This window comes from Mytilus galloprovincialis, chromosome 2 (assembly GCF_965363235.1).
Source record: "Mytilus galloprovincialis chromosome 2, xbMytGall1.hap1.1, whole genome shotgun sequence".
Lineage (NCBI taxonomy): Eukaryota > Metazoa > Mollusca > Bivalvia > Mytilida > Mytilidae > Mytilus > Mytilus galloprovincialis.
The window spans coordinates 12,969,261-12,996,843 of NC_134839.1; the positions used below are offsets into that span (position 1 = coordinate 12,969,261).

The window sequence follows — 27,583 nt, forward strand, 5'->3', positions numbered from 1 at the left end:
TTGTCAACTGATGTTTTTCTTTATTCATGAATTTTTTCCCACAAAAAATATTTAAATTAATGAGAGTCATCTCAGAAAAATGAGAATAATACTGGAAGCACTTCTCTTTGATTAAAGATGATGACAAATCTGTAATCTCCATGACAACTTTCAAACATAGCTCACATTAAAGAAGAACTTGCAGGATTCGAACTATTTTAAGAAGTAAAAAATTGCACAGCTGTCTGTCAAAATATTTTTTGAAATTTCACCATATTCATGTAAAACAAGAGCATTTTGTTTTAAACACAGAACTGAATCATGAATTGAACTGTACACATAACAGTTCTTTAAACGATATCCTAAAGCTTACAAAGAATTTTAAAGCACATGCTTTGGTTACATTTCTCACAAATGTCGAATGGTTATCTTCAATTATGTCATGTGACATGTTCAATTATGCCATGTGACATCTTCAATTATATCATGTGACAATAAACTCCATTATATCATGCATCATTAAACTTTAATAGGATCCAGAAAAGTCTATAACAAAGCTTTGTACCAAGATAACTGAAAATTCTATTTGACATTCAATCATAATTTATCCTTCTGTTGGTGTTATTTGCAATTTATGACCTTGAACTTTGAACTAGATGTCACCAGATTAGATAGAGATACCAAATTTGGAATACTGCAACAATATCTATAATGCTATGTATGAAATGCATTCAATTTTCTCAAGATTCTCATATATCTTGTCGAGCATGTAACTGCAAACAATTTTGTGCACTTTTGTATGAGAAATTTAATGTATTTTTTTGTAAGCACACTTGCAGCTCTATTTTCCTATCAGGGTGTTACCAAAAATCTGTGCAACTTTTCAAGATGGAACAATTATTCACAATTGGTCAAGTTCACTCTCAAACAATATACAAAGTTTAAGAACATCCAATTCTGTTTTGTATTAAATAAATTGAGAATGGAAATGGGGAATGTGTCAAAAAGACAACAACCCGACCATAGAGCAGAAAACAGTCAAAAGCCACCAATAAGGTCTTCAACACAGCGAGGAAAGCACTGCAACGGGAGGCAAGCTTCAGCTGGCCCCTAAACAGATTTACAGGCATATGATTGTACAGATGACAGATGGTAACTGTTAACATTTCAGAATGGATCAGGGATCACAACTTTAATAGCTTTGACCTTCATGGCAGTTTTTATATGACCATGACCTTATTTTCATGGTTCACTCTTCTCAATCATTCAACTTTCTTCAAATTTATCCAAAAATATGGTAGTTTATACACACAACACACAGTAAAATTATAAGCTCTCACATAGTCACTCAAGGAAATAAAATTGTGATACTGTTAACATATAAATTGATGCAGAAATAGATTAAAGGTCGGTACAGCCAGTAAAGGTCGTTAAAAAACTTCCATCGTCGTCGTTAAATATTTTACTGTCATTGAACATGAAAATGTTTAATAGAAAAAGGGCAAAATTGTGAATATAAAATACCACTGTAGCTTGCCTTTCTTTCATTTTTTTGTCATATAACTATTGCATTCTTAAAGAAAATCATTTTCTGTGGTACAGGAATATAAATCCATATCATTAATTTGACATATTAGCTCATCTTTTTCTTTGCAGACAGAGCGTTGAGCTTTTACACAGTATGCAGATACATAATTGTTGAAAATCAAAAACAGAAGCTTGGGCCATCACATGGGTTCACAGTCGCATAGTATGTCTTGATAATCTTCTGAGCAGCATCACACATGCACACACGTAAACAAAAACCGAACACCACTGGCTAGCTCCCGCTTGAACCAATGACCAGCATTGTATTAAATTGTTTATGATGAAAATACCAACTAAACTTCATATGCCTGGAAAAATAAAACATTTCCAAATATTACATTCTATAGATCTAAACAACAATTGCCATCTTTAATAAAGAGATTTTCTGAGTAAACTATAATAAAATCACAATATTTCAGTACAGGAATGATGAACAAATAAATTTTAATTTTGACCTTGGACAAAGTTATATACCTGAAGAGTCATGTGTTGGATACAGTAATTTGATTTTTATGTACAATGTTAAAATAAAATCTGCAGGCTTTTGTTTGATATGGGAGTCTTAGAATAATACCAGAGTGGAATGGAAAATCCCATGTAATAATCTTATGTCAACTTTAACTAAATTTGTGGCTGTGAATTTATGACAAACAACAGACAATAGGCATTCCTATACCATAAAATTATTAATTTTGTCCAGTTAAAATGTTCGAACTTCAATATATCACCTATGTATATCAAGGAAAATAGAATAATCCTGTTTATACTGCAAATAGTTGTGTTTATTTCCTAAATATAGTAACATGTCTATATGTTGTGCAATGTCAATTTCATCATGGAACACTTTTTCAACAGTCAGAGGTTCATTAAGGGATGAAAATAACTTCAAAATTTCTATTAAATAGCTATCAATTTATTTATTTAAGTTGCAGTATAAAAATAATATTAGGTCAATGTCAGAAAAATATTTTTTTTTTTTGTACTCGTCGGAAAACTGAGGAAGGATACAAAAAAGTTAATATTTTTCTGACATTGACCTAATATTGTTTATCTCCTTTAAAAACAACATGTTATTTCTAATTTTACCATACCACGGTTTTTAGAGAGTTACTTTTCTTTTCAAATTTGATGTAAACAAAAAATTAAGATATCATCAAGGTAATATAATCATTTAATGAAAAGATGACAGATACTTTGTTGAAAAGCAGTTTATAACACTGTATTCTATACAACTATGGGTTAACCTTATCTATTTGTGTTTGATGATTTTTGTGAGTAACGCCAAATAGTTCTGAAAACTCATTTGTAACTTTTAACTTGGGTTAATAAGCTGTGTTTATATTTTCATGCCACTACAGTCTTTTTATGTTTTATTTTATTTTCTGAATTGATGTTTATCATTTATATAACTGCATTATCTGCTTTAAATCAAGCTATTTTTTTATTTTTTTTTGTCACTTAGTTCTAATTCTTTCATGTAGTGTATTCCAAAAAGAGAATAACTTGTTTCTTTGAATGGTTCCAAAAGTGTAATCTCCTTTGTTTTTGAAAAGAACGGAGAGGGGTTATGGAAAAGATTTTTTCAACTATGTATGAATTTTAATATACATACCATTATCATGAAGGCTCAAATTTTGCCATTACTTTAGATACTTCTGAGAACCAAGCTGCTACATCTACATCTTCTCTTTCATATTTCTTAATAAATACATGTTCCTGGAAATACACATCAAATAAATACTTAATAAATACATGTTCCTGGAAATACACATCAAATAAATACTTAATAAATACATGTTCCTGGAAATACACATTAAGATTTCTTAATAAATTCATGTTCCTGGAAATACACATTAAGATTTCATAATAAACACATGTTCCTGGAAATACACATTAAGATTTCTTAATAAATACATGTTCCTGGAAATACACATTAAGATTTCTTAATAAATACATGTTCCTGGAAATACACATTAAGATTTCTTAATAAATACATGTTCCTGGAAATACACATTAAGATTTCTTAATAAATACATATTCCTGAAAATACACATTAAGATTTCTTAATAAATACATGTTCCTGGAAATACACATTAAGATTTCTTAATTAATACATGTTCCAGGGAATACACATTAAGATTTCTTAATAAATTCATGTTCCTGGAAATACACATTAAGATTTCTTAATAAATACATGTTCCTGGAAATACACATTAAGATTTCTTTATAAATACATGTTCATGGAAATACACATTAAGATTTCTTAATAAATTCATGTTCCTGGAAATACACATTAAGATTTCTTAATAAATACATGTTCCTGGAAATACTCATCAAATAATTTCTTATTATCATATACTTGTATAAAATATTACTAAAATTTTACAGTTCAATAACATTTAAAAATATTAAAAGGCTATGAAAGGATTACAAGGTTTATTGACCAGATTACTGAGAATTTCCTCAGCGGGCTGATAAAGGAACCTTTATTGACTGCTTCCGGAATGTTATCACATGCCTTTCCGTTAATTTCCGTGACGTTTATCACATGCAACTTCGTGCATTTCCGGAAATTTGTTCGAAAACGACAACACAGTGCGGAAAACTGCAAGTGATTTAAGACTTTTCACAAAATGGTTGAGGAGCAAATTTCAAACAAGAACATGATAATTGTTGTGACAAGATAAATACAATGCTTGTAATATCAATAAAAACAATTAAAGTTAAGAAATTTGTATTTGGTTGTCTGTAAATTAATATCTAAAAATTCATAGAAAGACAAAATTTTAATTAATAGTTCTTGTCTGTATTTCTTCTGCTTAAGTATATGATAAACAGATCATTACATGTCATTTTTCATATCAGACCCTTTATCGGCCCTCGTTCATGATATCAGCCCTCGAGCCTGCGGCTCTTGGGCTGATATCATGACCTAGGGCCAATAAAGGGTCTGATATGAAAAATGCCATGTAATAATCTATACATAAATGCAAGTTCCTTGAAAGGGAAGGACTCCTAGAAAATAAATCTGGAATGTGTCCATAGGGACACAGATGATGCCCCTGCTAGCATATAATGCTATAAAGGGACATAACTCAAGAACTGTAAAAGTGACGCTTCCAAAAATTGAACTTTGACAGAGTTTTGTGGTTAAAAGCATTATACATATTTTTCAGTTTGTTCATTTGTAAAGAAGCATAACTCTAGAACGGTAATTAAAGTGCTTGTAAGCACTGAATGGTAAAGATTGCTTTAATTTAGCAATAGGAAGTAAAATTGAATATTGCATTGTATACAGCTTTGGTTGAGTTTATTCAACTATCATTATGCACTCAGAAATATAACTCCAATTTGCAAAGAAGACTAAATTACTTTTAGAAGTGGAGGGTTAAAATTACTTCAATTTATCAGTGGAAGGCAAAATTAAACATTGCATTGTCTTAAGCATTGATTGTAGTTGGTTCAACTATAATCATCGACAAATGGTGATAACTCCAATTAAAAAAATAAAATTGATATTTTGAGGAAAAAAAAGGAAATTTTAGCAATTTTTCCATTTGTAAAAGGCCTATTAATCTCTAAAACAGTAAAACTGACAGCACCAAAATTCAAACTTGATCTGTAAATTGTGGTAATAAGCATTGTGTATAAGTCTTATAACATTTGATAGAGGCAAACTAAAGTTTCGAGAACAGAAAATTTAACATTTTTCCATGTAAAGGGGCATAACTCTAGAACGGTAAAAGTGACACTACCAAAATTCAAACTTGATCTGTATTTAGTGGTAATCAGCATTGTGTATAAGTTTCATAACATTTAGTTGAGACAAACTTAAGTTAGGAAACTAACTTTGGGACATATGTACATACAGATGGACAAGGGTAAAACTTAATGCCCCCTCCACTACGGCTGTGGCATAAAAATTTCAATCATAATTTCCTGTTGATACCCACATTTACATATTATGTCCTTATTATGTACAAAGTTTCAGGAAATTCTGTTATGTGGTTTCAGGAGTTGAGTTAACAAAAACAGACTAATGAACAGACTGACAGTCAGATTGTTCTCTGGGGTATAATTATGCAAGTTAACTAATTTATCATGTCTATTTACAATATTTTTTTATTGTCAAATTAAAAATTTAAGTATAATGCTGATGAAATTATGTAATTTTTTTTTTAAACAAGTACAAATAATTGCTGTATGTTCCATTTAATACAGCTTTTTTGTAGTTTGTTTTAACCTTATTTAGATACATTGTAATGTATTTTTGTTTACGATTTTTTTTTTACAGAAATATTTTGCCCCCGTTGTGCAAAACTATTGTATAACCTGCTAAAACGAAGTACTTACTAATAATTTCTTATACTTTGGTCTCTTTTTATAATCTTTCGTTAAACTGTTCAAAGAAAAACAAGCAAAGATATATTATAAGACATAATCCAATCTCTTCACAAAAACATTTGTGAGACTAAATTACATAGTACATTCTGACTTTCTGCTCTAAGTGATATTTAAAATATGTTTTTTAGATAGACAATGAATCTTAAAAATCAAAGTATCTTCACCTCAGCAAAAGCATGCTTACATAAAGTGGTTATGTCATGACTGTTGTTACTGCACAATGATATATCTGACTACTGTTATAACATTATACATTTATTTCCCGTTTCTGAGGGAGACATGGAGATTTGTTCACCCGAGAACATTTATATTTCCCGAGGACCATGCCTGAGGGAAATATGACTTTTCGAGGGTGAACAAATCTTCATATCTCCCTAAGTCAAGGGAAATGAATGTTTTATTCCACTGCCTATACTCTGTTTACTTTTAAGTACCTGAGCATAAAAAAATCATTTGCATACAATTTTCCAAACATTATTCAAAACAGTACCAATCAAAAAATAATTATTTATTAATTTTGTTTTGATTTTACCTCTGAAATATTTTTTTAACACAATAGTGACTTTACTATCACAAATGATTTTAAAATCATTCAAAACATAACTTTAATTAACCACGCTTAATGAGGCACAAGAAAGTCCTGATGTTCAGAAGGGAATATGATTCTCAGAGGGTAATATGAAGTTTTGTTTGATGTCAAGTGGAATGGTCTCAACCAATTCAAAACTGATTAAATGATTAAATTTAGCATACAGTGGAATAAAATGTAATATCTAACTGTTGCTACAGCATAATATTATATTTGACTGCTTAAATAACACTATGCAATGTTTTACTGTTGCTAGAGCACAATGTGATATCTGACTGTTGTTAAAGAGTGTTATAATACTATGATGAAGGTAAATACAGAAAAGCACTTTCAATGCATGAAATTTAGTGTTGTTTTCATTGCTTGGGATTAAAAGGTGGAGGGTTGAGAAAATTCACCAATATCTAACAAATGAATAAAACTCATGTGAAAACTCACCAATCTCTAACAAATGAACATAACTCAAGTGAAAACTCACCAATTTTGTAAATGGCATGTAAACAGATGGACGGTTTTTACGTTAGAAATAGGCGTATCCCAACTTTATGACCATGATCTTGGAAAAGAAAAAACACCAACTATTCCAACCGTATGCGTATGAGAGAATGGGCAACACTTAATTACAAGTTTTTAGTTGATAAAATACCAAAATCAAAATTATATCAAAACTCATGTGAAAACTCACCAATCTCTAACAAATGAACAAAATTCATGCGAAAACTCTCGACTTGGTGGCAACAGTGGTGGATCTTCTTGTAAAACTTTTGTTAATACTTCAAAATCTGTCTTACAGTTTTTATATGGAAATTCACCAGTCGCTAATTCTACCTGTTAAGAAAGGAAAATACATTAAAATTAAAACAATCAACAATTTTCATACCTTTTTTATCACTTGTAAAGAACTGCTTTAGATTTATCAAAGCATTTAAATTTGACTTGAATTGTCTAAGATATTTCCTACATGTATTGAGATAATAATTTCAGTAGTTAGTGTAAAATTGTATCTTTAGACAAATGTATAACTACAATGTATTTAAATTCCCATCTCTTATTGTTAACCATCAGGAAATATTTACAATTTTCAAATATTTAAATAAAATCGGGATATTATTATATTAGGGAAAACTTGCACAACATCTTTCTATAACTGATATCTACTAATCAACTTATCTCAAAAGAGTTGTTGAACTGATTGAGGGAAGTATAGATAAACAAAACAAACATGGGCAATATATCTGAAATAAAGGAAATCCCTTTCATGTAACTCAAATAAAGTATTATTCTAATGAACAAGTCTTAAATCATATAAATAGTAATAAGATCTTCATCTTCATTAAATACAATTTAATTTTCACTAACCAAAGTTATTCCTAAACTCCAAACGTCTGCTCTAATATCATAATCTGGTCTCTGTGGATCTGGAGGATCTATTCTCTCAGGCTGAAAAAAAAATTGCTTGAATTACCTTCTACTATTAATTCAGAAATCATTGCGTGCATTTATCATTGAGATTTTGCCATTATAGACTTAAGTGTCATTTTAATGTTTGCAATATTGAGAAAAATCCTGTTTAATTCATATAAGAAATTCAAAATGCCAGTTTCCATTATTGCGATTTTAACCCAGTCACACTTTCGCAATAATTTCTGAATTTACAGTATATGTTCTTTATTTTAAGATTAAAATTCTAATTTAGACAAAACAATTTCTATTTATAGCCATAAAGATTACTAAATTATCCATCTTTTCTTTGAAAGAAAGTAAGGACATTCTAATAAAAAATGCCTTTTATCATCTTCTGTTTCCTTACACATGTACCATTTTCTGTCTTTCAATTTATCCATATTCAGGTCAAAATCACTCTCAGAAACAACAAGTTGAACTGTCATTTATTGCTCGCTTTTGATATCCTTGCTATAAGTATTAGGAAATAGGAACTTGATTGGCAATGCATTTACAATCTCATCACAGTCAAGCTAGCTTACAAGGGAATTTAGATACCAAATTCTAGGGTGCTCTGATACATATTTCCTGACAAAAATGTGACAAAAGTTTCATACATGGTCATTTGTATAAGAATATCCATTGGCATTCTACAAAATTAAAATAACTACTCACTGCCATATATGCTGCACATCCTGCACTCCTTGTTTTAGCTTTTGAGTCGACAAGTCTTCCACTAATACCAAAATCACATAACTTTACTGTACCATTTTCATCTAATAAAATATTGGATGGTTTTACATCTGAAAATGAGAATAAAATTAAAATAAGGAATATCATGTACATATCTGCTTCCTCAATTTATCTAGAATAGAATCACGTGAACCAAGAAGGTAGGAAATGGTGTCCTAATCCATTGTTTTTAAATACATCAACATACCCTAGATGATAGGTAAAATTCATGGTAACATATTAACCAATGACACTGTGAACACTAATGCATGGCACATTTTCTATTTACAATAAGAGTTGATCTCATTGTTGAAGTAAAAAGTGACCTTTAATTGCTTACATCCTCGTTATTTGAACTCCTGTGGATAGTTAAATCAGTGGCTATCATACCACATCATTTATTTATATTGATTGTCTCCCTTTGACCATAACAGTAACATCACAGGTTGTATACTAAATTGTGTATTTCCATGCAATAAACTCATTGTTAAGGTTTTATCTAGAATCAATAATGCAAATGTGTTTATCTTTGATACTAGTTTCTGTTCAATTTTGTCTTTTTTGTTAATACACAATTTCAATTTGAAATCATTCATTTATACTACAATCTTAATTTAATCTTTGATGACTTTCCACTTTGATAATGTTAACACATTTTCAAAGGAAAATGCCTAGTCCCATACTTTTCTAGCTTGTTGTCACAGGCCTTAAGGGAATATGATACAGTAGCAGGGGTAGATAATAACGTTTTCAAAACTTATCGCGTTATTTTTGCGACATTGGTAACCAGAACGTTGCAATTTCGCGATATTTCTAATAAGAACATTAACATTTAGCGAAGTCGCTTTAATTGAAGTCATATTTTCGTGGAATATTCACTGACGTCATAAATCCGGTTGCGCAAATTTTAAAAAAAGTACCGGCTTAAAAAAAAAGGCTATGACGTTTCTAAAAGACGGAGAAATCCGCTGAAGAGCAGTGAGATCAATGGAAATACCAGAGATGAACAAAAATAAATCAAATACAACTTTGCATGAAGAAATTGAAGAAATGGTAATAGACACAGAAGAGAGTACTGACAGTATAACATGGAAAGAATTCTGGAGCTTTTTAGTCTAGCAAAAGCACTGAATATTTGCAAAAACTGCACAGCACAGCGGAATTTGCTCAACTTAGAGAAAGAAAAATTACAAGGATTTGGGAACTATCTTACTATTCTATTCATTGCTTACACTGTAACATGCTTAATAACATTTTAACAAATAAGGCACATTTCAAAACAAAAGGACCTGTTTTTTTTTTACATCAACACAAAAGCTGCAATAGCTAATTATGAGTATTGATAGCTGCTTAACGTCCAGCGGCAAATATTTAATTGCACATTTATGACATCAATATGTTATTTTAATGAAACTAAAAGAAATGAGAAAATGTATGAACTTGTGATTAATGAGAAAATCTTAACATAATCTATGGCTCGTAGGGTAGCCGAATCGGGACTCATGTTGGGAGAATTGAAATCTATACAAAAAGTCACTACCACGATGTGATGTACAGCTGCGCAATATATTCCATGACGAGAACAGTTATTTCCATTCATTGATAAGTTAATAACGTAGTCAATAATACCATTTTGATTTGAAAAAATAAGAATCAAAATAGTTTGTGTCTTCATTTTTGTTCGTGTATAGGGCATTTGGCAGACTCCAAACTGTATGGAGAATTGTCATTGTATTGCCAAATTTAACAGACTATCAAATAAATAACTAAACCGACTGCATGTGCACAACCCTCATGGGTGGACAAGGTCGTATAACACCCCTATTCGTAAATAAAATAATAAATAAAGCGAGTGTCTCATCCTGTTCTGGACTTTGATTGCCAAGTGTAATTCAAATTTTAAAAATATATAATATTTTATATGTATGTAGAAAAATTGTCAACAAAAGTCCGTTAAAAAGATTTAAAAAAAATATATTGGTGTCGTTTTGGTTTGAATTTAAGCAAAATATTACCAATAGATGCAGAATTGGCAACGTTAGTTTGTTTAATTGGTTGTATTTTTTTTTGTGTATATCAATCTGGATGTAATAGACCAAAACAAGAAAACGCCCGTTCACATGCTGTTAAAAGGTCTTGCAATTCAATGGTGTCGTTTGTTATTGTACATCCCATTGGTATTTTGTTTATTGTTTTGTACTTAAATCAGACCGTAAGTTTTCTGTTTGAGTTGTTTTGCATTTGTCATGTAGGGAGGGGCCTTTCAAAGCTGACTATGCGGTATGGGTTTTACTCATTTTTTTCTTTTTTGCCGTACTCTGCTAGAATCCTTTTTTAAATCCTTTTTTTATTATGAAAGTTCCTGTAAATGTTTAGCACAAATGTTTTGTCATTTTATGAGTAACCATCTTATGAATTTTTATGATAAGTATCAACGCTTTGGAAAACATGTGCATATACTTGACAGTGTAGTTGTGCATGGCGGGAATGATTACACGACGTTGTTGCGATTAAAATGTAATAACGTAATTTAGCGCCATACTGACAGACATAGTAAAAAATTAAGGTATATGGCTTTTATTGAAAAAACAAGCACAAGGACCCCTATTTTTTTTCTTTTGCAATCTATTAAGTACTGTTTCAAGAACACTCCACCAAAATTTCAAGAAAAATCAACGATCAAATTTTTTCTGCACTTCTGAAAAGACGCAAAAATATGGTCAATTTCTTTATTTTGCATACAGCAATCTAAATCAGGAAAATGATAATTTGGTTTAACCATAAACTTGTTTCAGCATGTTGATGCCATTGATCAAGGGAACATTTTACTAAAACAGTGTTCTAGGATTCCCATTACCCGTTACCCGGGGTAAGTGGATTAGGACAACGGGTAAGTCATTTTTTAGCCTTTGTCACCCGGTGGTAAGTCAATTTTCAAGTTCGGGGAAGCCGAAAAACTCTTGAAATTTCCCGGTCCTCTTCAATTTTCCCATATCTCCTTTTTATTTTTATTAAATCACGAGAAAAAACTTTGATAAAAGATCGAAGATTTTGTCGATGTCTATCGGCGCTTTTATTCAAGCACTCGTTTACTAGGTGTAATCAAGCGCAAAAGAGACCACATTCTTCTATCATTCTAAAAGTCGGTCACGGTGTCGGTTAAATCGGAAAATCCGGATTGATAACTGGTGCTTAAATCGGGACATAAACGATTTTTTTTCTTGTCATCAGAGGAAAATAAACTTACAGTTGCATTTATTATAGCTCTTAATAAATGACATAGTAATAACTATAACATATTTGTCAAATTTAGTAAGAAATCGGTTTTTTTAAATTTTGTACAAAATTCAATCGTATCCGAATCCAGCCTTGAGCGGCCCCCAGACCCCCGGCCATAAGGTTGGTTGGCATTGGTTGGCGGATTTAACTTTTAGATGTGGGTAAGTAATTTTTGTATTGATCTTACCCGTGGTAAGTCAAGGTGCCAAAAAAATCCTAGAACACTGTAAAAACCTGGTTAAGTTATGACTTTCTTTCATAACTATTGTTACTTTCTTGATAAGTCCTTATTTATGAAATTTCAGGGATTTTCTTCCAACTATGCAAATTTCGAACCAAATTATCTCAAAAAGTCCGTCATGAAGGTACTTTTTTCTTTGCATATTTGAAAAGTACTCATTGAAATTGACATTCTATCATAATTTTTTTTTCAAATCAACGATGGATCTCTACTGTATCGTATGCCCTTTAATTCATACAGTTTTTAAAGCATCACATAAATCCTTTGCTCTGTTAACACAACCTGAATTTTTTCTTTTCTTATCAAAATTTTTGGTTTTATGGTTTTCATTTACAAATTGTGACTTGGGAGACGAGTTGTCTCATTGGCAATCATTCCACATCTTCTAATATTTATTTTCTTTTATTTTTTAAAGTGACAAATGTTTTATTCTGTAAACCCCATATTGACCCTCACAGATGTTCCTTGTGTACATTACCTCTATGGATAACCCCATGTTCTTCCTTCAGATAATTAAGTGCTTTCACAATCTGTAAACAAAAAATAACATGCATACACAAAATTCAAACTAACCACATAACTAACATTGAAAACTTCTTTAAATATTCAGATAATCATTTTTAAACAGAAAGTGCTCTATTTTTTCTGGCTGAAAACTACGGTACCTAAAGCATCTTCTATCCATACCAGTTTGCTGTTTGGTGTGAGCGAAGGCTCCATGTTGAAGACCTATAATGGTTTCTTTTACAAATTGTGAATTGGATTGAGTGTTGTCTCATTGGCACTCATACCACATCTTCTTATCTTATATCTAGTTGAACTAATTGTTCCAAAATTAAATGAGTAAATTTTAAACTATGATGGCAATTATTTGAAAATTTCTCAGACCTGTACGGAAAAAAATGTCTTTGAAGTTTACCTGTACAAAGGAAATCAACAAAAACGGGTACTATGTAAATCCTCAGTGTATTTATTTTTGATAAATCCATTTCCCCCTGACATAAATGTCCCATGTCATCTGTATTTCCATTCATATAGACTACTGTACTGTGGATTCATTGTTGCTCGTTGGATACCAATTTTTGTTGATTTCGGGGTACATGTGAACCACGTAATTAAATGTTCAACAAAAATACCAAATTTTCTATAGATTTGTATGCATACCTTAGCACTACCACGAAATTAAATATCCACGATCATGTAAGTTTTCCTTAATCCATGAAGTTTGATACCCACAAAAATAACTGAATCCCCAGAACTATACACGTTTTTCTATAAATAGATTTTCCTACTTTCATATCATCTATTTACAAAGATTTCAGTGTCTAAATAGAATTTATTTGTTGTTAACTTTATCATAATAGGTTGTAGGATTTTTCTACTTTAAAATAATGGAATGTTTAGTTCACTCTATTCATACTTACCGCAACTGCCATTTTACCCAGAATCCTCTCTGGTATTGGTGTTTTTGTTCTTTTCAATAATTTATCTAAACATGTTGACATTAACTCCATGCAGATCCATACTTCACTCTGTAAAAAACAAATATTTGATAAATTATCAATACAATTGTTCAAGGTGATGATAAACAATAAAATGTGTATTCTTGTCAGAAATACACTTACAATTACAAAGTTCTTCTGAAGTAAATTCATTCCCAAAACAAATACAAATGTATTGAAGAATGGTGGCAAAATTAAAAGTAATCAGAACTTGGAAGATATATAGGAGAGTGAACAAAGGTATTTGTCAATTGAATACGACAGAAGTGATCTAGGATTTCAATAAAGTCAGAGCCCTCAAACTAGCTATAGGCAACCTTGGTAGTGGCACATGTAAAAAATCAGCTGCTTATATATACATTTACAAAATATACAGCTCACCCTAAATCTATTTCTGCAGAGTATTTACAATGATTTTACTGTGCAAAGGCCACTATTATCCCAAGGGCCTTTTAGCATCATGGTACAATGTAATGTGATGCTATAATATCAGTGTTCTCCCCAGGCCTTTAAAGGACCACGGGCCCGCGATGTATAATTTTCTACCGTGGTGGTATCATTCTTACCGCGATGTATAATTTTTCACCGTGGTGCTAAAATTATCGGTAAAAAAAATCATAACGGTAAACCTTCCCGTGGGGTATAAAATTTCAGATGAAAATTGACCAGTTCAAACCAGTTCAATCCAGTTCTGACAACGAAGATTGTTTACACCACGTGATCGATTTACCTTTTGATGTTAACCTTGATGATTGGATTTAATCGATGTACATGATTCTTGTGTTTTAATTGATTAAGAGATCATAACTTAATGATCACAGACTTATGAGACTTTTGAGGGACAAGCAGACATTTGTTAATAAACTCAATTACTTCAGCCTTTGGTCATAAATGATTTGCGTATTTTTAAAACGTGAGTTACTTCCCCTGATTTAGCTTATTACAAAAATGTGCTCCTAAAATATCATCCATCATTTAAAATAGAAATAAAGTACAAATTGAATGCAAAATTAGATAAGGATGTTACCTCAAGGATAAAAACTTTCTTTGAATATACCAACAAAAATATATTGCAAATTATTTTTGACAATCATACTTTTATTAAAGCACAGACATATTATATTAAATAGGTAGTATATCCATTTATTCTTCTACTGACCGTGCAAGGGCTGTATAGCCAGTGAAGGTCGTTAAAAACTTCCATTTGTTGTATACTTCTACTGAGCTAGGTTGTTGAAAACATCCATTTGATATATAGTTGAGTAGTATTAATGAAGGGTAATGATTAACTTTTACAAAATAAATTTACAATGATTGGAATTCAGCTAGACATGACATCCTTTCACGAGAGTCCACATAGATAATATAAGTATACTTTTCATGTCTAGCATGAAATAACACAATAATGATTTTAATAACAATTTTATTGATCTAAAAGAATCATGTCTAAAGCTATGGAAAATAGTATTTAATTTACTAAAGGTTCTACATTAAAATTTAAGCTTGTTTAAAGTTAATTGTTATGATGTAATCTAACAAAAATGAGGAATGTGTAGTGTAACTATACAAGTATCAGGACAAAATTGGCTTGATCAAAGTATAAAAAGTGACTAGTTTAAAGACTAAAAGTGCTTTCTGTTATTTATTCTTAAAAGATATTAAAGTATACAAACTGTTTGATTTACTTTTTTTTTACCAGTATTTTTTTTTACTCAAAGTCTACATAACACAGTAAACAAAACAAAAGACAAAAAGGTAATGGCACAAAAGCTAACAAGAAGAAAAAATAAGCGATGCAACGCGACACGACATATTGTACAAATCATTTCGACGCGCGTTACCCTGGTGCTATCCCAAAATCCTGGGGAGAACACTGAATATATTGCTAGAATGTGAAAATATCTGAAATTATTATCTCGTAGATAGTGTTTTGGATGAGATGCTATAACTTCTAGAAGGTATTTCATAATTTCTTGTTTACCAGGATGATGTAAGAATTTTCTGAGGAGAACACTGTTGAAGTTAAGTAATACTTTATACATTGCACTTACCGCTGTTATAAAACATCCTATACATTGTACAATATAAGGATAATCTGTACATTTTAATACTACTTCTAAATCCATTATTATTCTCTTATTTTCTTCCTTGTTACCAGATCTACGCATTTGCTGAAAATCATAAAAAATAATATGTACAATGTAAATCTTCATTATTTTGTTTAACATAATAACATATATTTTACAATAACACAAACCCAACAGTTCTTATAAAAAGTATGTGATGCTAAAAATTATTTCAAGGGTTTTCATTTTGGTTTTAAAAGAGGTAACAGTTTATATGAAATTCTAGGAAACAATTACTTCCTGTTGCAGGTCATGTTGAAGTATGGTAAGGGCTTAAATGAAGTCACACGGAAATTGTACACTACACTAACTACACAAGACATTAATAAATGTATGTCAAAATTCAACATACCTTAACAGCCATTAAATGACCTGTCGATTTATGTTCCATTTTAACCACTTGGCCACATGTTCCATGACCCAGATCTCCCCTTGCTTCCAGCTCAGCGATGTCAGCTTGATATTTCTATTAAAATAAACATGAGTACCAAATACATCAAACTCTTCCAACATGAGCACAGATTTAACTTCCTGAATACTGAAAACATGTCCTTGAGCATACATTGTACTCTCCTGTTTTTTCAGAACAGGTTTATGAGCATTTTCATACAAAATAAAAATTACATGATGAGAAATTTTATTTGTGCCATTGGCATGTAAATTCAGCTATATATTTCCTAACTTTGAAAAAATTGATAGCATTTTATTCTAAACTCTTTCTCTTAAAAATTGTCATCTTTTATATATATACATGTATATATATCATGTACTGTAGTACGACGCTAGATTAAAACTGATGTGGAAAGGTAACACCCGGCCACCGAAAGCTTCATTTTTATGGAGCCCAGATGGTCTTGTGGTCTAGTGCACCAGTTACAGTGCAGGCAATTTAGTGTCACGATATCTCAGTAGCATGGGTTCGAATCCCGGCGAGGGAAAAACCAAATATTTGCGAAAGCAAATTAACAGATCTAACATTGTTGAGTTGATGTTTAGACGACTTGTATATATATATAAATGCATAAAATAAGCTTAGATTAATAATATGACATATTAAAATATTCTGTATTCATCAACCCACCACTAAATATATCTATAAGATACTTTGTGAATAAATCGTATAATCTTTACATATTCACAATTATATTTACTTTTTACTTTTTGGAATTTTCAGTCACTCAAAAAAGAAAAACATTATCAATAGTAAGTGACTCATCCTGGATTAAAGGTTTGATCTGATATCATTCTCACAGCTCACAATGTTCCAGAAATGCTAGATTATATTGACTTACCTGACCATAAAAAGTTAGAATTTGTGTCATCTTCATAATATCTTGGTATTTCTGTTCAATTTCAGCTCTACAAATAGAATAAGAATACATAAACATTAAGGTGTATCTTTTAGTGTTATGGGAGAAAAAAATATTGATTGTTTTTTTTTCACAGCAAGTTTGGTACAAATTAGATCAACTAGAGTAATTATTAAATTATTTATTATGGAAATAAGACATTTATGCACTATAAAAGCTATGCACATTTGTAGCCCAAATCTTAATAAAATCATGCCATTTTTTAATTTGTTTTCCCTTGATCTCTTTACTTTTACAACTATATACCTGTTTAATTAAAAAAAAAATTTGCAGAGGTCAAGTTGAGAAATCGGCTTTGAAAAGTTATGCTATTTTTTTTTTATCATAAATCAATTCTGCTTATAGAAACACTTTTTTCTTGTATATCAAAATGGGAGAGAGTAAAAACAGGGAGAGGTTTGTTTTTACCTGAATTGAATTTCATTTTGACAACTTTAAATTATACTGTTCATCAATATATCTTATTATATCACAATGTACAAGGAAAGAAACATATTCAGGCAAATAATTTAAATCGGGTTGTCTCCCTTTGTCCATAAGTATAGGAAGAACAGATAGTCAACACTGCACTTTTTTCTACTTGTGTAATTTTTCATTAAATAGTTTTCTAGATAAGAATGGTAATACACTTGTCTTACACAAAGTATTTTTTGTAAGTTGCCTATCTGAGTAATTATTAGTAGCAAATTGATGTTATTTCATGGATAAGATCTAAGGAATGTTCACTTCATTAATTGCACTTAAAAAAAAATCACCTCATTGCACAAAAAGAATGTTCACATCTTTGCACTAAAAGAATTTTCACTCCATAGCACTGTCTTAAGGACATGTGCTGCTAAACAGAATGTCAATGACTTTATTTTTGGTCAGAAGATTGACAGTGATGAGTTATAAAGTGTAAATTTTTTTAATCTGTCGAAAACTTACCTCTGGTTAGTAGATATTTACATGATTTAAATACATTGAATTTTTCATTATGTTGAAACAAATAAAATCATTTTGTCATACTTTTCCTCAGCTTCTACCAGTATTAAAAAGATTATTTTAACTGTTTCACTGCACAACACTTATTAAACTTGTGTTGTTTGTACATGTATACTTAAACATATTACAATGTAATATTAATGTAACTGTACATCATGATTTACAGCCGATTTCATTTAGTGTGTAGGGAAAGGTAGAATCCTTGGTTAGCTTGCTTGTTAGCTGAACCGTGAAGACATTATTAGGTAAGGTATTCTACCTTTCCCTACACACTCTATGGAATCGGCTGTAAAGAAGTTTTACATGAATTCTTACCCATCATACTGCCTAGGTGCTCTACTTCCTCCTAAATCTAAATTAGCTGCTGGTCTTCGTCTTCCAGGAGGAGGTGCAGAACTTGGCCTAGAAAATGCAGTCCCTATTTCACCCACTAAAACAGAAAATGAGAAAACAATAATACATCAGAATAGACAGAAGCAAACAATAAACTACCTACATTTCAAACACATGCGAGTTACAGGTAATTAAAAGATGATGTGGTCCATGTCTGTCTCATTTTCATCTGTGTTTTGCTTCTGTATATCATTATCTTGGCGTTAAGGACCACAATATTTGTTTACAATGAAATCTTCATACTTCCTGTCCTACATTCACTTCTATACAGAGGCTCACTTGCATTGATAAAATGTTACCATAGTGAAACTGCAATTTGTCATGCTAGAGTGAAGAAAATAAACTCATCAGATTCCTGACTGAAAATTTTGTTTTTTTTAAGACATGCTTTCATCTACAAAAGACTCATCAGTGATGCTAGAACGAGCTTGTGAATTTACATATAACTATGATTCCATTTTTTAAAGAAAGAAAGTAAATTAGTTGATGGGGTACAGTTTGTTCACCGTTGTGGTCAGGTTAATTTTTCATCTGCCAATGGCATAATATTATAAGTATGTATAGAAGTCTGACTTGTAGACTTGAATTGATATTGTACAATGATCCAAACTCAGTTGATGAAAAAATAAATAAATGAGTCTTAAACTAAATATAATGAAATTTCAGAAATAACTGCAAGATTAACATAAATGAGGATGTGACTAATACGATTGAGTGAGTATCCAAATAATAAAAATTGCATTCTGATATCTGTATATACTTGTATGCAGATTTTCATGGTACACATGTAATCCCAACGATTATAGAATAATCTTATATTCTAGTCAATACTTCAAAATTCACAATAGTTATTGTAAGCAAATTATTAATGAGGTTCATTTTACATGAAAATGTACCTATGGTTTGATTGATTGATCATTTTTGCTTTGTCAAATAGCGAAAAATAAATTCCTATAAGTTTGAGATTCTGTGCTTGAGCACATGTTCAAGTGATTTTCTGATTTTGCTGCCCTCAGAATCCCTATCAAATCCGTATTAATGCTATTTACATAAAATTTGTGCAAGATTCCTCAAAAGTGTTCTACATTGTACCACCCTATTCAATCAATCTGAAGTCAATAGTAACTGAACAGAAAACATATTTGCCTTTCAGAATCTTGAAAATATCTTACCTTTTAGGCCAACATTAAAAATGTCTTTTTTAACCCTTCCCATCTGAGGTTTTCAGGATATAGGTATAGGTAGATAGGCCGATTATTTTATTTTATTCCTTGATATGATTTTCTATATTGAATTTGTACAAGATTTTAAAGCACGATTCAGGCCATGTTTACCCAAACAGCATTGAAATGCTTTGATAGATTTTCTTAGGGCGGCCAAATTGGAAAATATCTAATTCAGTGTTCTCCCTAAATATTTCATTTAGCATCCTGGTTATCAGGGAAATTTGAAACACCATCTTTTTTCTAAAAATACAGCATCACATCCATAGCATAATCGATGACTTAAAAAAAACTGTCAGATAACATCACATTCATGAAATATAGCAACATTTACCATGGTGCTAAAAGGCCCTGGGGAGAACACTGAGTTACGCGGTAAATATTGCCAAAAGGGATTAATTTGCCACTGGACAAAGCAAAATCAAACAAAGAATCCAACTGTAGTCTACCTGTACGTACATATACATGTATATCAAACATGTTAATTGGCACTGTATAAATGCCACTCAAATCAATTCATCCATGGTGTTGTAAATGTGTATATTGGTTATTTCCAAGTAAAGGAATATTGTTATTGTTGTATTAAGAGAGTTTATATAAGTTGTCAGAAGTTATTTCTAGTATTTAGTATATTGAATGCAATGAACGTACGTTTTACTTTATGTTATTAGCTGTATCGATAACGTCGTATATGGCGCAACTTTGTCATGTATTGTTCAGAACGTTACCGTTGGGTCAATATTTTAAGCGTGAACCCAAAAGTGTACATTTATGAGTTCTTAACTGGAAGAATTAATATGTCTAGATATGTTTATTTATAAGAGTGTTTGATTATAAGCATTTTGAGTCGAGGACTCCTATATTTTATGTAAGCGTTTTACGTTATGTTACGTTATGTTTTTCTTCCTGCTTAGAATATTTACTTCCCGTAATTTTAAATAAATACCAGTGCAACGTCACGTTCGTCAGTCTTTTGCTGTGTTAACGTTTGGCTTGCAGCAAGGCTCATCCCGGGGGTTCCTAGAGGTAACAAAAGCAGCGCATAAGCTGTATGCCTCGCATTTTATATTACAAGTAAGGTTTACTTTATGTTATTAGCTGTATCGATAACGTCGTATATGGTGCAACTTTGTCATGTATTGTTCAGAACGTTACCGTTGGGTCAATATTTTTAATTCAGTAATGAAGATAGTTGATATACCATGTATACGTATTCAACATTTTAAAGAACATTTTACTATAAACAATAACCACAATAAACCTATTTCTCGTATCAAACATAAACTAAAAGAACTAGCCAAGGAATTTGTTTTTGTCCCAGCAGATAAAGCTGCTAATAATATTATTATTGTTTGACGTAAATTTTACATTGAGGTTCTGAAAAAGGAAATCACCAATTCACCAACATTCCAACTGACTCCATTTTCAGAAAACGAAATCTGTAACAAACATAAACTTTTAGCCACCGCTTTACAAGCAGAGCCAAATACAATGAAAGTCCCAACTATGTATTGGCTTCCAAAACTACACAAAACCCCTTACAAATATAGATTTATTTCGTCTTCAAGCCATTGTTCAACTACTAAATTATCTATTCTTCTTACCAGCACACTTGGTACAATTAAAAACCTGATAATAAATTGTTCAAATAAGGCCTTTGAAAATAGTGGAATAAATTACTTTTGGAAGTACTTGATAAATTGCATGCTTATATTGGTGATTTTGAATCTGTTCAAAGTTTTGATTTTTCTACCCTGTATACCACATTGCCTCACATTCTCATTAAGAAAAAATTCACACACCTAATTAAATGGGCATTCAAAAAATCAGAATGTGAATATATATGTTCAAACTCTTTTAAGTCATTTTTTAGTAGCAATAAACAAAAAAACTATGTTAATTGGACATGCTTTGATACTATATATGCCCTTGAATTTTTACTAGATAACATTTTTGTTCGCTTTGGAAATTCCGTATATCGTCAGATTATCGGAATTCCAATGGGGACTAACTGTGCACCACTTATTGCGGACCTGTTTTTGTATTGTTATGAGTTACAATTTATGACAAAAATAAGCAAAGACCCATCGAAACAACATCTGATAAACAAATTTAATAATACTTTTAGATATTTGGATGATATTTTGGCTCTCAATAATGACGACTTCAGTATGTATATTAATGAAATTTATCCTGTTGAACTTACTTTAAATAAAGCTAATACTAACAATGACCACTGCCCTTTTCTCGATCTTGATATCTATATCACTAATGGAAAGCTGAATACTAAAATTTATGATAAAAGGGATGATTTTTCATTTCCTATCGTTAATTATCTGTTTTTAGATGGTGACGTTCCCTTGTCACCATCTTATGGTGTTTATATATCTCAACTTGTACGATTCGCTCGTGTATGTAACAATGTTTTAGATTTCAACGAGAGAAATTTATGTATTACTGAAAAATTATTACACCAGGGTTTTCGATATCACAAACTAGTCAAAATATTTACTAAATTTTATCATCGGTATAAAGACATCATTCGTAAATATAGCTCAACATGCAGACTTCTAATACGTTCAGGTATTTCACATCCAATTTTTTATGGTAATATTCTTTATAAAGCACAAAGGTGTCAGTATTCACCTCAGAAACTTACAAAACCTTTGAATAGACTTATTAAGAAGGGATATAATTATGATACTGTTGTCATGTCATTAAAGATTGCATATTTTGGCGTTAATATTGAGTCACTGATAAGGTCTTTGCATCGGAACTAAACACATTTATTCTAATCAAAGCCTTAAAGGCTGTAAAAGCAATTGCTGCCATGTTAATGTTTGGGGACTTTTATTTTTCATCCACATATATACAAGAATTAAACCTGACATGAGTGTTGTCTAGTTACAAGTAAGAAGGTTTTAACTTTATATAAATAAAAGACTTTAGCAGAAAGTCATTTTTAATATGTTTTATATTTCACAAGGAGACAACACGTTTACCAGGCTAAAGTTGGGGTCAAATATACATGTGCTGAAACATATAACTCAAAAAGAAATCATCATGGATTATCTCCTGGTAGTGTTTGTAACTTCCTTGGCAAAAATTTCCTTTATTGATTTAATTTTAACAATTTTCATTATTAATTTATATTTAACCATTAACACAAATGATTAAGTTAAAACATTTGAACTTTCCAGACGCAAATGTTAACTAGAGGCTCTAAAGAGCCTGTGTCGCTCACCTTGGTCTATGTGCATATTAAACAAAGGACACAAATGGATTCATGACAAAATTGTATTTTGGTGATGGTGATGTGTTTGAAGTTCTTACTTTACTGAACATTCTTGCTTCTTACAATTATATCTATAATGAACTTTGCCCATTAGTAACAGAGAAAAATATTTGGTAAAAATTGACATAAATTTACCAAATTAATGAAAATTGTTAAAAATTGACTATAAAGGGCAATAACTCCTTAAGGGGTCAATTGACCACTTAGGTCATGTGGACTTATTTGTAGATCTTACTTTGATGAACATTATCGCTGTTTACAGTTTATCGCTATCTATAATAGTATTCAAGATAATAACCAAAAACAGCAAAATTTCTTTAAAAATTACCAATTGGAGGGCAGCAACCCAACAACTGGTTGTCCAATTGATTTGAATATTTCAGGGCAGATATATATTGACTTGATTAACAATTTAACTCCTTGTCAGATTTCCTCTAAATGATTTTGGTTTCAGAGTTATAAGCAAAAAACTACATTTTACCCCTGTTCTATTTTAAGCCGTGGTGGCCATCTTGGTTGGATGGCCAGGTCATCGGACATATTTTTCAAACAAGGTACCTCAAAGATGATTGTTGCCAAGTTTGAATTAATTTGGCCCAGTAGTTTCAGAGGAGAAGATTTTTGTAAAAGATAACTAAGATTTACGAAAAATGGTTAAAAATTGACTATAAAGGGCAATAACTCCTAAAGGGGTCAACTGACCATTTCGGTCATGTTGACTTATTTGTAAATCTTACTTTGATGAACATTATTGCTGTTTACAGTTTATCTCTATCTATAATAATATTCAAGATAATAACCAAAAACGGCAAAAATTTCCTCAAAATTACCAATTCAGGGGCAGCAACCCAACAACAGGTTGACCGATTCATCTGAAAATTTCAGGGCAGATAGATCTTGACCTGATAAACATTTTTACTCCATGTCAGATTTCCTCTAAAAGTTTTGGTTTTTGAGTTATAAGCCAAAAACTGCATTTTACCCCTATGTTCTATTTTTAGCCGTGGCAGCCATCTTGGTTGGTTGACTGGGTCACGCCACACATTTTTTTAACTAGATACCCCAAAGATAATTGTGGCCAACTTTGGATTAATTTGGCCCATTAGTTTCAGAGGAGAAGATTTTTGTAAAAGATTACTTAGATTTATGAAAAATGGTTAAAAATTGACTATAAAGGGCAATAACTCCTTAAGGGGTCAACTGACCATTTCAGTCATGTTGACTTATTTGTAAATATAACTTTGCTGAACATTATTGCTGTTTACTGTTTATCTCTATCGATAATAATATTCAAGATAATAACCAAAAACAGCAAAAATTTCCTCAAAATTACCAATTCAGGGGCAGCAACCCAACAACAGGTTGTCCGATTCATCTGAAAATTTCAGGGCAGATAGATCTTGACCCTATAAACAATTTTACCCCCATGTCAGATTTGCTCTAAATGCTTTAGTTTTTGAGTTATAAGCCAAAAACTGCATTTTACCCCTATGTTCTATTTTTAGCCGTGGTGGCCATCTTGGTTAGTTGGCCGGGTCACCGGACACATTTTTTAAACTAGATACCCCAATGATGATTGTGGCCAAGTTTGGTTTAATTTGGCCCAGTAGTTTCAGAGGAGAAGATTTTTCTAAAAGATAACTAAGATTTACGAAAAATGGTTAAAAATTGACTATAAAGGGCAATAACTCCTAAAGGGGTCAACTGACCATTTGGGTCAGGTTGACTTATTTGTAAATCTTACTTTGCTGAACATTATTGCTGTTTACAGTTTATCTCTATCTATAATAATATTCAAGATAATAACCAAAAACAGTAAAATTTCCTTAAAATTACCAATTCAGGGGCAGCAACCCAACAACGGGTTGTCCGATTCATCTGAAAATTTCAGGGCAGATAGATCTTGACCTGATGAACAATTTTACCCCATGTCAGATTTGCTCTAAATGCTTTGGTTTTTGAGTTATAAGCCAAAAACTGCATTTTACCCCTATGTTCTATTTTTAGCCATGGCGGCCATCTTGGTTGGTTGACCGGGTCACCAGACACATTTTTTAAACTAGATACCCCAATGATGATTGTGGCCAAGTTTGGTTAAATTTGGCCCAGTAGTTTCAGAGGAGAAGATTTTTGTAAAAGTTAACGACGCCAGACGACGACGGACGACAGACTACGGACGCCGGACGCCAAGTGCTGAGAAAAGCTCACTTGGCCCTTTGGGCCAGGTGAGCTAAAAAACGGGAAAGAAATAAAATATCTTACAAGACATAAACATGTAAAGAATAAATGTATATTTCAGCTTAATAAAAATATTTTCATAATGTTACTTTGTCATCATTTTTAAAACTAAGTTCCAAACATTATTGCTCAGTTGATATGTGTCCTTCTGATGCGGTACGAGCACAGGCACTTGTTTCTATCCATAGGAAGGTCGATTATCCATATAAATAGTTTTATATGGATAGTCGACCTTCCTATGGATAGAAACAAGTGCATGTGGGTACGAGATAACTACAATACTCATGCAATCCCGAAAAGGGGGGGTCATCACAGACAAACATGACATTAAATCGTTATCACTGAACTAGTATATATATTGTATAGGGGCCAGCTGAAGGACGCCTCTGGGTGCGGGAATTTTTCGCTGCATTGAAGACCTGTTGGTGACCTTAATTCTGCTGTTGTATGTTTTTCTTTAGTCGGGTTGTTGTCTCTTTGACAAATTCCCCATTTCCATTCTCAATTTTATTATACGAACAAGAACAAACAGCTCTACGTTGCTTTGATATCTATCAATTTTCAGGAAACATTGCGAAAAATGATCTTCAATATTTTGAAAACATGTGAAATAAAATTGCTAACACGGTGGACCGTCGAGTGTCAACAAACGTAGTAGACTTGTTCACTGAAAAGACGAGGATAATGGTTTCATCTGACATTTGTTATGCAAACCCAGTTTTGATCATGATATTTAAAAAGACGTACTTTTTTTCAATCTATGTATTGATAAACTAGAAAATTCCAAATTGTAAATATCTCTTCATCTGGACCGACTTGGCATCTACTACGTTTGGACGGGTCCATTTCATTAGTAAGGTGATCGATAAATATTACGGAGTTTTGACAGAAAAGGAAAACGAACTTATTGTTATGTGTTTTCAACAAGGGTTTCGTTCCGCTAAATTATTTGCGCAAATAAAGTTTGTCTATTTTTAGATTACAGGTAATAATTTGACACTACGCATTAACCTGTGTAGTGATTTTGATTTTACGATAAATGTATGAATGAACGATAATTTTATGAATGAACAAGAGCACCTGACCTCTTAAAGAAACACAAATTAAACATAAAAAAACGTACTTATTAGGAGATAACTCAGTTAAATTTTCAATACTAAATCAACAACTGAAATGAATCCATATTTTGTTGAAACATCGTACGAACGGCGGAAAACGGAATCGCATTTATAAAAATGTACTTTTTTTCACTCGGACTTCTATGTTATTTGATAGTCAAACGGTTGACCCTTTAAATACAAAAATACATCTACAAGAACATATTCTGAAACTTCTTAAATCCACTAACTTTTTTCTAAAGTTTCAAGCTATGTATTGCATTAGAAAACATACATAGGTGTTAAAGAATGACTGACCAGGAGCCTGTTTAACAAAATACTATGGCTTGATCTGGGCGGAGTCTCTGATCTGGGTCACAAAGATGGCCATACGCGACGGCATAAAAGCAATTGCTTTAAAAACAGTTGTTGGAATGACACGGGTTATGTTCTTCTCATATATGTTATGATGGTATGATACTAAACCCCTAACGGGACGGATTGTGCCTGATGTTCATATGATGAAATCATAATCTTTCAGTCAGTTTAATTGAAGTCTGGAGCTGGCATGTCAGTTAACTGCTAGTAGTCTGTTGTTATTTATGTATTATTGTCATTTTGTTTATTTTCTTTGGTTACATCTTCTGACATCAGACTCGGATTTCTCTTGAGCTGAATTTTGGTGTGCGTATTGTTGTGCGTTTGCTTTGCTACATTGGTTGGAGGTATGGGGGAGGTTGAGATCTCACAGACATGTTTGACCCCACCGCATTTTTGCGCCTGTCCCAAGTCGGGAGCCTCTGGCCTTTGTTGGTCTTGTATTATTTTAATTTTAGTTTCTTGTGTACAATTTGGAAATTAGTATGGCGTTCATTATCACTGGACTAGTATATATTTGTTTAGGGGCCAGCTGAAGGACGCCTCCGGGTGCGGGAATTTCTCGCTACATTGAAGACCTGTTGGTGACCCTCTGCTGTTGTTTTTTATTTGGTCGGGTTGTTGTCTCTTTGACACATTCCCCATTTCCATTCTCAATTTTAGTTATAATTTAGAGGTAAGAAGCAGCGCAGATAGCTGTATGCCTTGCATTTTATTTATATC

The 27,583-nt window shown here is 31.7% G+C and overlaps 1 protein-coding gene across 1 annotated transcript in view; it reads right to left on the reverse strand.

Annotated features, from left to right (window-relative positions):
• LOC143062931 (dual specificity mitogen-activated protein kinase kinase 7-like) overlaps positions 1–27,583 on the reverse strand; it is a 28,411-nt gene continuing 828 nt past the window's right edge. Inside the window, exons 2-13 of the mRNA XM_076234771.1 lie at positions 18,552–18,666; positions 17,175–17,241; positions 16,235–16,348; positions 15,808–15,927; positions 13,679–13,786; positions 12,733–12,784; positions 8,678–8,805; positions 7,919–7,999; positions 7,245–7,387; positions 5,920–5,965; positions 3,179–3,282; positions 1–1,874 (exon numbers count right to left, since the gene is read on the reverse strand). Of these exons, the coding sequence (XP_076090886.1) occupies positions 3,184–3,282; positions 5,920–5,965; positions 7,245–7,387; positions 7,919–7,999; positions 8,678–8,805; positions 12,733–12,784; positions 13,679–13,786; positions 15,808–15,927; positions 16,235–16,348; positions 17,175–17,241; positions 18,552–18,666 (1,073 nt within the window). The 3' untranslated portion in view covers positions 1–1,874; positions 3,179–3,183. The remainder of the gene's footprint in view (positions 1,875–3,178; positions 3,283–5,919; positions 5,966–7,244; positions 7,388–7,918; positions 8,000–8,677; positions 8,806–12,732; positions 12,785–13,678; positions 13,787–15,807; positions 15,928–16,234; positions 16,349–17,174; positions 17,242–18,551; positions 18,667–27,583) is intronic.